The sequence below is a fragment of the Dendropsophus ebraccatus genome, chromosome 14 (assembly GCF_027789765.1).
Source record: "Dendropsophus ebraccatus isolate aDenEbr1 chromosome 14, aDenEbr1.pat, whole genome shotgun sequence".
Taxonomy (NCBI): Eukaryota; Metazoa; Chordata; class Amphibia; order Anura; family Hylidae; genus Dendropsophus; species Dendropsophus ebraccatus.
The window spans coordinates 37958026-37976282 of NC_091467.1; the positions used below are offsets into that span (position 1 = coordinate 37958026).

The following is an 18257-nucleotide window of genomic DNA, read 5'->3' on the forward strand; positions in this document are numbered from 1 at the left end:
TTTCACTCCTGCACGGGCCACCTCAAGAGTGGGCCTTTTCGTTGTCTCTAGGTGCTCCTGAGTTGGTCTCGGTTGATGCCTTTTTTGCAGCTTTGGGCCTTTTGTATGATGACCCTGACAGGGCAGCTGTAGCGGAGACACACTTGACTACTCTGAGACAGGGTAAAAGGCCGGTTGAGGAGTATTGTTCTGAGTTTCGCCGGTGGTGTGTTCCTTCTGGGTGGAATGACCCGGCACTTAGATGCCAGTTTAGGTTGGGTTTAGCTGATCACCTGAAAGACTTGCTGGTTGCTTACCCTACCCCTGACACCCTTGATGAAGCTATGACTTTGGCTGTTAGATTGGACCGACGTTTTAGGGAGAGACATTGTGAGAGGTCTGAGACTCCACTCCCATGCACCACTGCTACTCCAGTTCCTGTTACTCCTGGTTTTACAGCTGAGCAGGTCGTGCAACTGGGGGCTTCTGCTACAGATCCTTCACGTGAACGCAGAACCTCCCGTCGTATCCAAGGTCGCTGTTACTACTGCGGAGTGGCTGACCATCTCATTGCTGAATGCACAAAGAAAAAGGTCAAGCCAGAGGGACTCCAGGGTCTAGGTGACTTGCAGGAAGGTCACCTAGGCCGTCAGGTATTTTCTGTTGTGTCAAAAAAGTTTTTGCTCCCTGTAAAGATTTCTTATTTATCTAAGTCTGTATCAGGGACAGCATTTGTTGATTCAGGGTCAGCATGCAATTTTGTGGATGCATCCTTTGCCAGGCGTGTGGGTCTTCCTTGTTTGCTTCTCCCTGATCCATTACGTGTAGTTGCTGTAGACTCCACGCCATTGGTTAAAGGAGCAATCCAGTACTGCACCCCTGAGATTGAGATGTTGGTGGGCTGTGTGCATTCAGAAAGATGTACCCTGTTTGTTATAGAGGGCTTATCTTCTGATGTGTTGTTGGGGTTACCATGGCTACAATGTCATAATCTTATGCTTGATTGGGACTCAGGGGAATTAACAAAATGGAGTCAGAAATGTTTTGGTAAATGTATTCCAGTAACTCTAGGTTGTCAGGAGGTGGAACAAATCCCTGCCTTCATTCGTGACTTCTCTGATGTTTTTTCTAAATCTCAGTCAGAGGTCTTGCCCCCCCATAGGTCATATGACTGTGCCATTGACCTGTTGCCTGGGGTCAGATACCCTAAGGGGAGGATTTATAATTTGTCTGGTCCTGAGAGGACAGCTATGAAAGAGTATATAGCAGAAAGTCTTCAGAAAGGACATATCCAACCCTCTGTTTCTCCTATGGGAGCAGGCTTTTTCTTTGTAGGGAAAAAAGATGGTGGTCTCCGACCCTGTATTGATTACAGAGAGTTAAACAAAATTACTATAAAAATCCAATATCCATTGCCTTTGATTCCGGATCCGTTTAATCAAATTCAGGGAGCAAAATGGTTTTCTAAACTGGATCTCAGGGGGGCATATAATCTCATTCGGATTCGTTAAGGTGATGAGTGGAAAACTGCATTTAACACCCCGGAAGGACATTTCGAATATCTAGTTATGCCTTTCGGGTTGTGTAATGCTCCTGCGGTTTTCCAGAACATGGTAAATGATATTTTCCGTAACTATATAGGTAGATTCATGGTAGTTTATCTTGACGATATCTTGATTTATTCTGAAAATTGGTCCGTTCATGTCCAGCATTTCCGTCAAATTTTACAAGTGTTACGGGAAAATCATCTGTTTGTAAAATTGGAGAAGTGTTTTTTTGGGGGGCAAGAGGTGTCATTCTTGGGGTACATCTTGACGCCACAGTCATTTCATATGGATCCAGCTAAAGTCCAGGCCATTGTTGATTGGGTCCGCCCCACCTCCTTGAAAGCCTTGCAACGCTTTCTAGGATTTGCGAACTACTATCGCAAATTTATCAGGAACTTCTCAGTCATTGTTCGGCCATTAACTGATATGACTAAGAAAGGAGCGGACCTCAACAATTGGCAGCCGGAGGCACTTGAGGCCTTTGAAAAACTAAAGAAGTGTTTTGTTAGCGCACCTGTGCTGGTGCAACCCGACCATTCTAAGCCTTTTGTAGTGGAGGTTGATGCTTCCGAATACGGGGCAGGAGCTGTACTATCACAAGGTTCTGCCACTTTGACCAATCTTCGCCCTTGTGCCTATTTTTCTAGAAAATTCTCCTCTGCTGAAAGGAACTATGACGTGGGGAACCGTGAACTATTGGCAATCAAGTGGGCTTTCGAAGAATGGCGCCACTTTCTCGAGGGTGCACGGGATTGTGTCACGGTCCTTACAGATCATAAAAACCTTACCTTCCTTGAAAATGCTAAAAGGTTAAACCCACGGCAGGCACGTTGGGCATTGTTCTTTACACGGTTTAACTTCATTGTTACATATAGACCAGGATCAAAAAATGTTAAAGCCGATGCCTTGTCCAGGAGTTTTTGTGCCAGTCACCCCCAACAGGATAATCCAGAGCCCATCTTACCCAAGGAGACGGTTGTCTCAGTAATTACTCCTGATCTTGCTACCCAAATTAAAGCACATCAAGATCTGGCCCCAGTAAAGACCCCTGTATCCAAGCTGTTTGTGCCTCCCCAGTTACGGTTACGTTTATTGAAAGAACTGCATGATTCAGTATTGTCTGGGCATCCTGGAGTCACTGGCACAAAGAGATTGGTGGCTCGAAACTATTGGTGGCCAGCCCTGTCCAGAGATGTGGGTTCCTATGCTGCAGCCTGTGAGACTTGTGCACGTGCCAAAGCTCCCAGAACTCGTCCTGTAGGAGAACTTTGTCCGTTCCCAATACCTAAACATCCTTGGACCCACATTTCAATGGACTTCATGACTGATCTTCCTGTCTCGCATGGCAACGCAGTCCTTTGGGTGGTGGTGGATCGTTTTAGTAAAATGTGCCATTTAATACCTCTGAAAAAGCTGCCTTCGTCAAAGTTGCTAGCTGAGTTGTTTATCAAACATATTGTCAGACTGCATGGTATCCCAGAGAATATAGTGTCCGATAGAGGGGTACAGTTTGTGTCACGTTTCTGGAGGGCTCTCTGTAAGGCCTTGGACATCACTCTGTCATTTTCTTCTGCCTTCCATCCAGAGACTAATGGACAGACTGAGAGAATGAACCAGGCCGTAATTCAAAGGTTACGATGTTATGTTTCTGATCAACAAACAAACTGGGTGAACTATCTGTCCCTCATAGAATTTGCACTCAACAACCATGATAGTAGCTCTTCAGGTACTTCGCCTTTTTTTTGCAATTATGGTTTTCACCCGCGTCATGCGTCGTTTTCTGGTATGCAGTCTGGGCTGCCTGATGTGGATGCTGTCATAAAAGACCTGTGCACAGTCTGGGCCCAAGTTCAGAAGAACTTGGTTAAAGCCCAGAGCATTCAAAAAGGTAAAAGTGACAAGAAACGTCTTTGTGTTGGTGGATTTGCTATTGGTGATAGGGTGTGGCTATCCACCAGAAACCTTTGTCTAAAAGTTCCCTCTGGGAAGTTGGCACCACGGTTCATTGGTCCTTATGCTGTGTCTGAAATAATAAATCCTGTGGCTTACCGGTTAAAACTTCCCAGATGTCTCCGGGTCCACAATGTATTTCATAGGTCCTTGCTGAAAAAGTACATACCAGCCCTCACATCTTCGGTAAAACCCCCTCCTCCTGTAGTTGTCAAGGGTGAAGTGGAATACGAAGTGGCCCGGATTGTTGATAGTCGCAGAGTCCAAAGATCTGTCCAGTATTTGGTCCATTGGAAAGGTTATGGTCCGGAGGAGAGATCATGGGTTCCTGCTCGTTTCATCCATGCTGACTTGTTAGTCAAGGAATTCCATGATTCCCATCCGGACAAGCCGAGACCAGGTAAGGGTCCAGTGGCCCCTCATAAAAGGGGGGGGGGGGTAGTGTCATGTATTTACCTGGTTGCTCTGCAGTGCTGCAGAGGCAGAGGCAGGCTGACATTCCCATACACGCCCAGCCGGCTGATGCTGCAGATAAGCAGCCTATCAGAGGTAGGGGGCAGGAGCGACGCTGTGCAGGAGCACAGAGCCAATCGCGAGCTGCCAGGCGCTTCATGCAAATCAGGGGCGGTGTATTTAAACAAGCAGCTGAGGCTCAATAGCTGCCAGTGATAGTTTTGCCTTGCTTACTACACCAGCATTACTCTGTGTTCTGACTCCCTGTATTCCTGACCTCTGCATTTGTTACCTGACTTTGGCTTGTTATCTGATTTTGTACCTCGCTCCTGACAGTGTTTCTGACCTTGGCCTGTTTATACGGTATTCCCTTTGTATTGTGATTTTGTACTCTTTTGCTATCTTGGATTTGACCTCTGGCTTGTTTTCTGACTGTGATTTTGGTTCTGATTTGTGGTTTATATGTACCTGGCTGGTTTGACTCAGACTGCTGACTTTTCTCCTTGTCTGGCCCTGCACTTAGTAGCGTAGGGACTGCCGTCCAGTTGGGGTCTGCCACCTAGGGCAGTACGTCCAAGTAGGTAGAGACAGTGGGCTGGGTTCAGTTAGGGCTCACTGTTCCCCTACGGACGTGACACAAATTTAGAAAAATGTGACTGGTCATTAAGGTGCAAACTAGATTTAGGGGTTAAAGGGAACCAATCGCCCAATTCCCTGGAGCACAGTATAAAGCTCCTGTGCAGCCCACGGCACGTACCGGCCGCGGGTGCAGCAGAAGCTTTATACCAGAGAAAATTAAGTTTTAATCCACTGGCACGTGGTAGGCAGAGGCGAGCAAGTAGTCACCTGGACTGCTCCCTGCCTGTGTGTAGTCACCACTCTCTGCCTGTCAGCGCACTTGGCAGGGATGAATGACAAACAGAGAGGCCTTTGTCAGACTGGCTTCACACTGCCTTAAAACTTGCTATGGAATTTCTTACTTTTGCAAGAACGCCAGTGGCCAAATGTCAGCTGGAAGTCAACCACAAAATACAGAACTAAGACCGCAAAAACAAATGGATTTTTGTTAGTTTCATAACTTAGATAGGTAAGCAATGCTATATGCTTGTATAGAATGTAAACTTTTTTTAGAGTAAGTGAGCTCCAGCTAGACTAGAACGGTATATGTTGCTGAAAATAGTAAATTTTATTGGACATTTAATGGTGCAAGGGAGAATTGTATGAAAAGAGAAATCTTGTAAGAGAACTGCTTTATTAAGCAAAACTCACTCACCTCCAATAAGTCCAGCGCTTAGGTAAAGGTGAATTATAGTTTTAGAAAAGGAGCTGCTGACCATTCCAATCCCACATAAGAGACCGCCAACCATTACTGTCACCCGGCAGCCAAATCGTTCTACCATGATGCTGCATAATGGACCTGGAAATGGAAGAAAATATCAAGAAAATTATGCAAAATTAGCATTCACTGGGCGTAAAGGGAGTGGGGGGATTAATTATTCTGCACATTAGATGCAGACTGTAAAAAAATTTAAAACTTTGTGACTATCAGTCTGTTTCATTTTACACAAAGGGGTAGGTATCAGGAACAAATAGAAGATAGTGTGAGTGTGCTAGTGTAAGCTGTGAGATAGCTCTTGTCCTGTCAATTGTCCACAGATTTCCAGGGGAAAGTTAACCCTGTGAAGCACCTGTCAGGTTACATCAGGTGGCCTGTCCTAAAACTGTGTCACAGAGTTAACTTCACTTAGGAGAACTGTGGATATTGAAAAAACCTAAATACCCCACCCAGGACCAACAAACACTATACATGACAAAATATATAGTGTTGTACCTAATGACCCCCAACTCAGACTATGTGCTTCTATCATGGATATTAAGTACCCTATCAATACAGATTTGTCAATCAAATGTAGAAATATACCAAAGCTTTATAACATAAAACAGTATGTCGGCACTACTCACATAGTTTGAATAGTTTGGATGGTAGCTACTCGAATTTCGTAAGCTGTTACTAGCTGTAGTCTTTCTATATATGGTAGTTAACAATTTGCCTGGATTTGCGGACCAGCAAATCCAGAAAAGGCAATATATCATCCCCAATCTTTTCCCCTATTTTTTTAATTTTTAAAAAAATCCATGAAGCTCTGGAAGTCCTCCTTTGTACCCGCCCATAGCGCGAAAATATTGTCTACGTAGTGGATCTAGAAAATATATTTATATTTCAGAAAAACCAAGAGGAGGTTGGCCTATACAGTGATTACCTCTAGAGTAGAATGTACTTAAAGAGAACCAATCATCGATGAAAATCAAAAAAATTTTTTTTCCCTAATTTGATGTATTTACTTATTTTATTAATATTTGTAAATATAATTCATTACTTTTTTGGCTGTGTTTTTAAACTATTTACTTTTTACTTTCCTATCTCGCGCCGGCTCTTTTCAAAAGAGCCGACGCGAGACAGGAAGCTCCCGTCATGCAAAGCGGCAAGGCCGGGCACCGCCATCTTGATGACGTCACTTGCGTTCCACCGCTGGAACGCAAAAAACTAAATCAAGATGGCGGCGCCGGCCTTGCTGTAGCGGTCCAGAGGATCAGGTAAAGTATAAGATACAGACTGCAAAGGCAGTCTGTATCTTCATTTTGTCTATTTATTAAGATACAGACTGCATTTGTCATTTGTCATACATATCTTATACTTTACCTGATCCTCTTGTTCGGTGCAGGAAGGCCGCGCGCCGCCATCTTGAATACGTCACTTGCGTTCCAGCGGTGGAACGCAAGTAGCGTAATCAAGATGGAGGCGCCGGCCTTGCTGTAGCGGACCAGAGGATCAGGTAAAGTATAAGATACAGACTGTAAAGGCAGTCTGTATCTTTCCGAAGTCTATTTATGAAGATACAGACTGCATTTGCAGTCTGTATCTTATACTTTACCTGCTCCTTTGTTCCGGTGCAGTAATGCCGGGCGCCGCCATCTTGATGACGTCACTCTGGAACGCACCGCTGGAACGCACGTGACGTCATCAAGATGGCGGCGGCCGGCATTACTGCACCGGAACAAAGGAGCAGGTAAAGTATAAGATACAGACTGCAAATGTAGTCTGTATCTTCATAAATAGACTTCATAAAGATACAGACTGCATTTGCAATCTGTATCTTATACTTTACCTGCTCCTTTGTTCCGGTGCATTAATGCCGGCCGCCGCCATCTTGATGACGTCACGTGCGTTCCAGCGGTGCGTTCCAGCGTGACGTCATCAAGATGGCGGCGCCCAGCATTACTGCACAGAGGAAGAGAAATTAGGTAAAGAATAAGATACAGACTGCAAAGGCAGTCTGTATCTTCATAGATAGACTTAGGGAGAGAGAATCTTTGATAATAGGGATAGTAAATTTTAGGTGATTGGTTCTCTTTAATGGCTTTAAATCCTGCTGAATAAGGTATAGAACTGTATAGCAAAAAAATTTTTATTTAAGTATTGTATTGCCCCCCAAAAGTTATACAAATCCTCAATATACACTTATTACGGGAAATGCTTATAAAGTGCTTTTTTCCCTGCACTTACTACTGCATCAAGGCTTCACTTCCTGGATAAAATGGTGATGTCACGACCCGACTCCCAGAGCTGTGCGGGCTGTGGCTGCTAGAGAGGATGATGGCAGAGTGATGCTCAGTGTCCATCAGTGTCCCCCTGCCATCATCCTCTCCAGCAGCCACAGTCCGCACAGCTCTGGGAGTCGGGTCATGACATCACCATCACCATGAAGTGAAGCCTTGATGCAGTTAGTAAGTGCAGGGAAAAAAGTACTTTATAAGCATTTCCTGTAATAAGTGTATATTGGTGATTTGTAAAACTTTTGGGGGGGGCAATACAATATTTAAATAAAAAATTTTGCCGGACACATCTATCAGCAGTTCTAAACTGCTAATAGCCTTCTATTACGCAGGAGATGCCGAGGTGCCGAGCGGGTAATGTATACTGGGTCACATACTGGCAGTGGAATGAAAATTCCGATGCGGGTATGTGACCCATCCAACTTCACACTACCAAGATCCGCAGCGGATTTCGCTGCAAACACGCAGCGTGAAATCCGCTGCAGATCCAGTACGTGTGACGCTACCCTAAAAGCCATTAAATACAGGGTATACAGGGTAGAGGTAATCACTGTATACAGTAGGTCAAAATAAATTTGTATTGGCATTAATGAATTTTGCCGATATATTTTCATGCTATGGGTGGGTAACAGGGAGGACTTCCAGAGCTTCATGGATTTTCTGAATTCTCAGAATACTATTGGATTCTGGTTTTGCTGGTCCGCACAGACGGAGGCAAATTGTTAACTACCATACGAAATCAAAAGGATCCTTAAAACCTATTGGCCCGTGATAATGTCTTGGGGTATATATTGCTTGCTCAACCTAGTATCATATTAATAAAAGGTCGAAATTTGAAGGACCGACTGGTACATAGTCACTATGCCAATGTATAAATGTGGGAAAGATAAGGTATGCCCGTATGTTAATATTACCAAATGGGTACAAAGTGCAGCCAAAGGTAATAGAGTGTGAGATAAAGGACTTTCTGAACTGTAAATGGTGTAGTATATCTGTGCAAATGCATATGTCCTATGGACTATATAGGCAAAACCTATAGAGAATTCTGAAGAAGAATATGTGAACACATCAGGGATGTTGAAAAAAAGAGAGACATCGCCACATGTGGGAAATACATAAAGGTAATTCTAAGTGCTTTTTATTTCTAGCAACAATTAGACAATCACTAAGGCAGGGGAACTGGATCAAGAGGATACTCTATAAGAAAGCATCCTGAATTTATGGATTTAAATTACAGCTCCCCCTCAGCCTTAATGGCATTCAGAATTATACAAGTTTTTTTATAATACTTTTTCTAAACCTTATAGTTTCTATAAAGCACAGTCAATAGAGTTTTTTTTAATCTTTTGGTCATACACATGATATCTGTGCAGGAAAGTACCAGTGTACTATTTACAAGGAGGTACCTTCATGCTCCAGGCCTTTAATAAGTCTGTAGTCAAGAATAGATATGATGCATTTTTATAGGACCAATATAATTTTGGTATGGCATGGCCTACTTTGCGACTGATTTATCATTATAGAAATCACTGCAGGGCCGGCCAGCTTTACTAAGGGGTGTGTGTCTCTTAATAAATTTGGCTGCGAAAAAACGGGGTGGGGCTTTGTTTAAGACTGGAGTAAATGTAAAAGTAAATGACCCCTATGTGTATTACATGAAGATTTAGATATATATGCCCAAAACTTTATTGAAAGCATCGCAAGAAAAAAGGGGGGAAGGAAACATATTAAAATCAAAACCTGGGAGGTGGGAGACCATACAGGAGGACAGGTATATGTTAACAATAAAGTGCAAGTGCAAATATTAGGTATAAATACAATAACTCATTACAGCCAGGTTGTAAACCAAAATTTGTATATAAAGTGCAAGTGCTAAAGTATTTAAACCACAGGCTGTATAAGTTAAATGTTCACCATATGTAGGCACATGCACATGCACACAAACAAAGTTACCCGGGGATAAAATCCCTAAAGCCTCAGGCCTCCCACCTCACAGTCCAACGTTGTTTCACTGTACTGCTTCCTCAGGGAGTAATGAGGGGGAGGCCCAGAGGATGTTTATATAGTGAGCCCCTGATGTCTATTGGATGGCTGGATACTCACACCTGCATCGTGTTACATGGCGGCCATCAGCGCGGACGCCATCCCCGGCGCCGGACCACAGGCGGAACTGGAAGTCACGCAGGGCGTGATACGCCGTACCTCAGATCCCCTCCACATCACATGATCCAGCCACCAGCGGGGCATGCGCGCTGGGCCGCACCCGATGCGGTCGCCATCTTGGATAGGGGCGAAGGTAAGGGCTAGACACGGAGGAGCATAACATGGGGTGCCAAATAATGCAGAAAATGTTAATCACTTAATCATTAGCAGCAGTCATGGTATGAAGTTAAAATCCTATCCGGCTAAAGTGACAAGTGCAATTAAAGAGACCAAATGAGTAAGTAATGAATAAATAAATAAATAAATAATTAAATACAAACATATCAAAACTCTACAAAGCTCTATGGAAAATTATTTATGTGAAAAAGTGCAAAACTCATATTAGAGTGACCATGCGTGCCAAAGTGCAGGTGCCAAAGTGCAAAATAGTGAACAAAGGTGCCAGCATTGTGCAGACTGTTGTATAATTATACAATTAGATAAAGATTAAAGATCTTAGTTGTGAAAAAGTAAATGATTTAGTCTGTAATGTGAAAGTGAAAAAAGTCAAATAAATGAAAAACCGCATTGAATGATTGAAAAGAGGAGGTTTTAAGTAATGTGCATTATTATGCATACCATCCAATTACTTTAATGCATCCGGCTTCATTTTATGTCACTATATTACACATAGCACGCACATTACAATGCTGGCACCTTTGTTCGCTATTTTGCACTTTGCCACCTGCACTTTGGCACGCATGGTCACTTTAATATGAGTTTTGCACTTTTTCACATAAATAATTTTCCATAGAGCTTTGTAGAGTTTTGATATGTTTGTATTTATTTATTTATTTATTCATTACCTACTCATTTGGTCTCTTTAATTGCACTTAAGCCGGATAGGATTTTAACTTCATACCATGACTTAATGATTAAGTGATTAACATTTTCTGCATTATTTGGCACCCCATGTTATGCTCCTCCGTGTCTAGCCCTTACCTTCGCCCCTGTCCAAGATAGCGACCGCATCGGGTGCGGCCCAGCGCGCATGCCCCGCTGGTGGCTGGATCATGTGATGTGGAGGGGATCTGACGTACGGCGTATCACGCCCTGCGTCACTTCCGGTTCCGCCCGTGGTCCAGCGCCGGGGATGGCGTCCGCGCTGAAGGCCGCCATGTAACACCATGCAGGTGTGAGTATCCAGCTATCCAATAGACATCAGGGGCTCACTATATAAACATCCTCTGGGCCTCCCCCTCATTACTCCCTGAGGAAGCGGTACAGCGAAACGACGTTGGAGTGTGAGGTGGGAGGCCTGAGGCTTTAGGGATTTTATCCCCGGGTAATTTTGTTTGTGTGCATGTGCCTACATATGGTGAACATTTAGCTTATACAGCCTGTGGTTTACATACTTTAGCACTTGCACTTTATATACAAATTTTCTCCTCCTGGGAACCTCTCTTGAACCCATGAACACCTAGATAATTACGAATCAAGGCTGTTAGCTGCTCTATGGCAAGCGCAAACAGCAGCGGGAACAAGGAGCAACCTTGCCTTGTTCCCTTTTGCAAAGTAAACCTGAAAGATAAGATTAATCATTATCCTGGTGCAAGGTAAAGAGTATAATAACTGAACCCAGGAGATGAATTGAGGCCCAAAATGCATTTTCTCCAGCACATCCCACATAAATGGCCACTTGACGCTGTCAAAGGCTTTGACAGCGTCAAGCAAGCATGATGCCCTACATTCCAAATAGAGATGAGCGGACCGTCGAACTTTTGTCCGTCGGACTCCTGGCCGCATTTTCCCGTGAGCGCAACTATGCGGCCGGGATCAAAAGCATGATAAGAGAGCGAACTGCTTTTGGACCAAAAGTCCAAGCAGTTCGCTCATCTCTACTTCCAAAGGTAGTTGGAGGTTGATAAACAAACAGTGAATGTTCATTGCATTCTAAATATGAGTAAAAAATGCCGGGCCTCTCTGAGAACTAGAAATGACCGACAAAAAAATGTCCTGTACGTTCCCCCTCCACAAAAAAAAATATGTTTAGTGAAATTTTGCTTATGGGCAGCTGACTCCAGGTCAAAATCTGAAATCGCCCGTTAGGTTTCCCTAAGTCTAGTAGCCATATTGGCCAAGCTACCCAGTATGTGATTTTCCTCAGCCTGTGGGAGGGATTTCTGTAGAGATGACCGAAGACGGCCCCTGGCTCTTTTAGTACAGGTGATTTGTTGTATAAAATAGCCCCTTTAATATGCCTTCATGACATCCCATTCTATTTGTGGGGTGGCAGTTCCAGCGTTAAATCTAAAGAATTACTCCGCTGCCATGTGAATCCCGGGAATCTCGAGGATTGCTAGCCAATGCGGGTTAAGCTGTCAAATACACACAGCAGTGTCATTCCCCAGGATGTTCAAAAAGGAGACTCAGGGGGAGTGGTCAGATAGAGACTGTGGGAAATAATCCACCTCCAACACTCGGGCCAAGTAACATAAATAAGCCTGCTCACCAGGATGCCGTGCCCTCCAAATATCAAATAACGATATCTCAGATAAGAGCGCCCCTGTGGGGCTTGATTGCTCTGCAGGGGCTGCCGCCGTCATGGATGCCCTATCCACAGGGTTATCCACAACAGCGCTGAAATCTTCTACGAGGAGCAGTGGGGCATCCGGGTGTGCAGTACCAAAGCTTAGCACTGCCTTCAGGATAGAACTATTATAAGGTGGCGGCATATACACTGAGCAAAGCACACATTTGACAGCATAAATAGAGCAGTAAAACCAGATAAATTGATCTTGAGAATCTGTTTTAACCTGCAGACATTCAAAAGGGGATTTTTTTTATGGATTAATAAACTAACTCTACAGGAATATTGTGAATAATAAGAATGATAACTCCAGCTTAACCGTGCCCTCTGTAGCAACTGGACCGTATCTTTTGTGAGGTGTGTCTCTTGTAAACATAAGATAAGAGGCTGAAATGTGCGCAACCTGTCAAACAAAGCATATTTTTTATCCTCCTCACCAAGGCCTCTTATGTTCCAAGAGATTATTCTAATACCGGTCGCCATGTTTAAACAAGAAAAGATATAACAGCAAATATAACATTGTCAGCTTACAATCAAAATTGTGGTAATATACATTAGTAACCGGAGACACAAAAAGTGTTGTAGAAGGATTGCCAAAAAACAGAAGACCAATAAAGGGGTGGTCCAGCAAAAAAAAAAGAACTTTCTTTCAAATCAACTGGTGTCAGAAAGTTATATAGATTTGTAATTTACTTTTATTTTTATTTAAAAATCTCAAGTCTTCCCATACTTATCAGCTACTATATGTCCTGCAGGAAGTGTTGTTTTATTTACATTCAGACACAGTGCTCTCTGCTGACATCTCTGGCCAGACAGGAACTGTCCTGAGCAGAAGTTTTCTATGGGGATTTGGTACTGCTCTTGACAGTTCCTGACATGGACAGAGGTGTCAGCAGAGAGCACTGTTTCTCAATGTAAATAAAACACTTCCTGCAGGATATAAAGTAGCTTATAAGTATGTAAAGACTTGAGTTTTTTTAAATAGAAGAAAATTACAAATCTATATAACTTTCTGACAGCAGTTGATTTGAAAAATTTGATTTTTTTTTTCACGCTGAACAACCTTTTTAAGACCTAACATTACCAACCAGGGATGGAGAATTAGATCCAAAAAGAAAATGCAGAAAAAAAAAAAAAAACGAAAAACAAGGGAAAGTGAAAACAAGGCAAACTATCCACTACATGTGAATAGGAGGGGCTATCAGTCCTCCACACTACCGGGGGAAGACTATGGGGGACATTTATCATTTGCACCTTTTTTTGCGAATATTTTTATCCCTGGGCATTTGATGATATGTTCGCAGTCTAGTTAGGTATTTACGAATATTCGTATGTTGCTTTATAAATCACCTGCAGTAATTTCCGTGGCGCTGCGCATTTTACTGAAGGGATTTATGTATGGACCTTAGTTAGCAAATCTCCGCTTCCCTGGGACTGGAGTACAGATACAAACGAATATGTGAAAATTCCAAAATGCGCACATGATAAATTACGGCTAAGAAAATTCTTAAGCATAACCACGCCCACAAAACTCAAAAAGGAAAAAAACAGGCGCAAGCTGTCATATTCACACGTACGCCGAGCTGCACTGTTTAGTAAATTTGACGAAGGTCTGTGCACATCACACATACGCCAAAAAATGCTAAGGAGCACAAGGTACGCTGCTTAATACATGTCCCCCTATATGTTCACAGACCCAGTGAGTAGCCCCACATTGACAGTATCTGGTTGTGCAACTGCGGGCATTTTCAAAATGCGTAGGAAAAATTCCCATAGGCGAATGCATCTAGACGGAGGCAAGGAAACTTGGTACTATCATGGACGGGCTTCCTGCCGTATTTGTTGTTGATGGACATCAAGCCAACGGGCAGCTCCCTTTGGCTCAGTGCAGGGCCGCCGATAGGGCAGTACAAGTGGTACTGCCGTATGGGGCCCGGACCCTAAGAGACATGGGGGGGGGGGGCCCGGCGGGCCCGCCGGCCGCCGCCCCCCGCCCGCTACGCTAGGGGGGTCCGCACGGCCCCCCTTGCCACCTGTTTTTGAGCATCCTGAGGACCTGTCAGCGTCCTCCTCCTGTATTCTCTCCCATAGGCTGCCGGCACTTCATACCAGCAGCCTATGGGAGGCCGGGCCGTGATCATGTGCCCCTCCGGCAGGCGTGATGATGTGACGTCATCACGTCTGCCGGAAGTCCCGTCCCTGCGGCTCGCAAGATGGAGCCCGAAGAGGAGGAGGAAGAGCTGCTGCCTGCACAGCGCGGATTAGGTGAGTAAGATGTTTTTTTTTTTTTTTTAGGGGCACCTCTGGGGGCGTTATTAGTATATGGGGGGCACCTCTGGGGGCATTATTAGTGTATGGGGGCACCTCTGGGGGCATTATTAGTGTATGGGGGCACCTCTGGGGGCATTATTAGTATATGGGGGCACCTCTGGGGGCATTATTAGTATATGGGGGCACCTCTGGGGGCATTATTAGTATATGGGGGCACCTCTGGGGGCATTATTAGTGTATGGGGGCACCTCTGGGGGCATTATTAGTATATGGGGGCACCTCTGGGGGCATTATTAGTATATGGGGGCACCTCTGGGGGCATTATTAGTGTATGGGGGCACCTCTGGGGGCATTATTAGTATATGGGGGCACCTCTGAGGGCATTATTAGTGTATGGGGGAACCTCTGGGGGCATTATTAGTATATGGGGGCACCTCTGGGGGCATTATTAGCGTATGGGGGAACCTCTGGGGGCATTATTAGAGTATGGGGGAACCTCTGGGGGCATTATTAGTGTATGGGGGCACCTCTGGGGGCATTATTAGTGTATGGGGGCACCTCTGGGGGCATTATTAGCGTATGGGGGCACCTCTGGGGCATTATTAGTATATGGGGGCACCTCTGGGGGCATTATTAGTGTATGGGGGCACCTCTGGGGGCATTATTAGTGCATGGGGGCACCTCTGGGGGCATTATTAGTGCATGGGGGTACCTCTGGGGGCATTATTAGTTCATGGGGGTACCTCTGGGGGCATTATTAGTTCATGGGGGCCACCTCTGGGGGCATTATTAGTGTATGGGGGCACCTCTGGGGGCATTATTAGTGTATGGGGGCACCTCTGGGGGCATTATTAGTATATGGGGGCACCTCTGGGGGCATTATTAGTATATGGGGGCACCTCTGGGGGCATTATTAGTATATGGGGGCACCTCTGGGGGCATTATTAGTGTATGGGGGCACCTCTGGGGGCATTATTAGTATATGGGGGCACCTCTGGGGGCATTATTAGTGTATGGGGGCACCTCTGGGGGCATTATTAGTATATGGGGGCACCTCTGGGGGCATTATTAGTGTATGGGGGAACCTCTGGGGGCATTATTAGTATATGGGGGCACCTCTGGGGGCATTATTAGCGTATGGGGGAACCTCTGGGGGCATTATTAGCGTATGGGGGAACCTCTGGGGGCATTATTAGTGTATGGGGGCACCTCTGGGGGCATTATTAGTGTATGGGGGCACCTCTGGGGGCATTATTAGCGTATGGGGGCACCTCTGGGGGCATTATTAGTATATGGGGGCACCTCTGGGGGCATTATTAGTGTATGGGGGCACCTCTGGGGGCATTATTAGTGCATGGGGGCACCTCTGGGGGCATTATTAGTGCATGGGGGTACCTCTGGGGGCATTATTAGTTCATGGGGGTACCTCTGGGGGCATTATTAGTTCATGGGGGCCACCTCTAGGGGCATTATTAGCTCATGGGGGCACAGCTGGGAATCCTACATACAGGGGACACAGCAGGGGATCCTACATACAGGGGGCATCCCACACAGCGCAGTTACTATGGGAGCCTACAGGGGGGAGAAAGGAAAGGAAGTTGCTAGAAATGTGCGGAGCCTAAATTGTTTGTCTCGCAGGTTCTAAGGGGATGAAACGTATCTGGAAGGAATCATCCTGGAGGTCTGGGCCGGATGGAGAGGAAAAGGGAAAGTGACGCCTCAGATCAAAGAAGACGTCACCTGTGAGTCACTGTATGACGGTTTTCTTATTTTGTAGAACATCATTTAGTAGGGGCGCCCCGAGGTGACAGCTACTACATTATCTGTATTTAGAGATATCACTGTGTTATCTGTTGTGTTACATAGGACTGCAGGGGACATCTACTACATGATCTATACTCAGAGATATCACTGTGTTATCTGTGCTGTTACATAAGACTGCAGGTGAAATCTACTACATTATCTGTACTCAGAGGGATATCACTGTGTTATCTGTGCTGTTACATAGGACTGCAGGTGACATCTACTACATGATCTATACTCAGAGATATCACTGTGTTATCTGTGCTGTTACATAGGACTGCAGGTGAAATCTACTACATTATCTGTACTCAGAGAGATATCACTGTGTTATCTGTGCTGTTACATAGGACTGCATGTGAAATCTACTACATTATCTGTACTCAGAGATATCACTGTGTTATCTGTGCTGTTACATAAGACTGCAGGTGAAATCTACTACATTATCTGTACTCAGAGGGATATCACTGTGTTATCTGTGCTGTTACATAGGACTGCAGGTGACATCTACTACATGATCTATACTCAGAGATATCACTGTGTTATCTGTGCTGTTACATAGGACTGCAGGTGAAATCTACTACATTATCTGTACTCAGAGAGATATCACTATGTTATCTGTGCTGTTACATAGGACTGCATGTGAAATCTACTACATTATCTGTACTCAGAGATACCACTGTGTTATGTGGTGTTACATAGGACTGCAGGTGATATCAGGTGATTTCTCCAGGTTGCAGAAGTTCAAACTCCATCGTGCCCTGGTGTGCTGGTGTCTGTATACATGTGTGCTGGTGTCTGTATGTCTGTATACATGTGTGCTGGTGTCTGTATGTCTGTATACATGTGTGCTGGTGTCTGTATGTCTGTATACATGTGTGCTGGTGTCTGTATACATGTGTGCTGGTGTCTGTGTGTGAGATCAATTCTAGAGAACTGGCTCATATATCCCATTTTCCCCAGTGGCTTAAAATGTAACCTCTGTTATACAGTTATAAAATTGTAGAACCTAAATGTGAACAAGGTGCAATTCAAATAGACACTTACTTGTATAGCTGTCTCTTGTGCTCTGTATGCAGTGCATTATATTCACCCTTGCAACGTACAATTTATAGCGTGTCTACAAGCCCAGCGGGGCTCATTATGATGGAGACTAAAACTTATACAAGAGTGGGGTAGGGGTTCCCCTGTATTCAGAATGCTGTTGAGTGCTAGGCCCCATCTGGGATTATTGAATTTCGAGGGTCTATGCAGAGCAGGATAAAGACACCTCTGCTGCACAAACAGGATCTCCTAGAAAGCGTTCTCACCGCCATGTATTCGCTATCACTGGCTTGGGTGAGATAAACTAGTCTGCCTGGGGGGTGTGTGATTTGTATATGCTCACTAACATGGAACAGCCTCATTATATTAGCCTTATCAACATATTCTATGTTAGTGAGCATACCGGGGGGGGGATATTGGTGAACATATACAAATCAAACAGCCCCCCCAGACCCTCGAAATTCAATAACCCCAAACGGGGCATTGCCTAGTACTCAACAGCATTCTGAATACAGGGGAACCCCTACCCCACTCTTGTATAAGTTTTAGTCTCCATCATAATGAGCCCCGCTGGGCTTGTAGACACGCTATAAATTGTACGTTGCAAGGGTGAATATAATGCACTGCATACAGAGCACAAGAGACAGCTATACAAGTAAGTGTCTGTTTGAATTGCACCTTGTTCACATTTAATTTCTACAATTTTATAACTGTATAACAGAGGTTACATTTTAAGCCACTGGGGAAAATGGGGTATATGAGCCAGTTCTCTAGAATTGATCTGAACCAAATTATACCTCCCAGCAAGGCGTGGGTCAAACACACAATTTTCTTTTATTAATGTGGGGGGCCCAGACACTTTGGTT

At 44.6% G+C, this 18257-nt stretch overlaps 1 protein-coding gene across 5 annotated transcripts in view; it reads right to left on the reverse strand.

Annotated features, from left to right (window-relative positions):
* The window catches only part of SLC16A5 (solute carrier family 16 member 5), a 63861-nt gene that overhangs the window by 18638 nt on the left and 26966 nt on the right, over positions 1-18257 (reverse strand). For all 5 annotated transcript variants that reach the window (XM_069952773.1, XM_069952772.1, XM_069952776.1 and 2 more), the window contains one exon: positions 5203-5346. In XM_069952773.1, coding sequence (XP_069808874.1) covers positions 5203-5346 — 144 coding nt within the window. The remainder of the gene's footprint in view (positions 1-5202; positions 5347-18257) is intronic.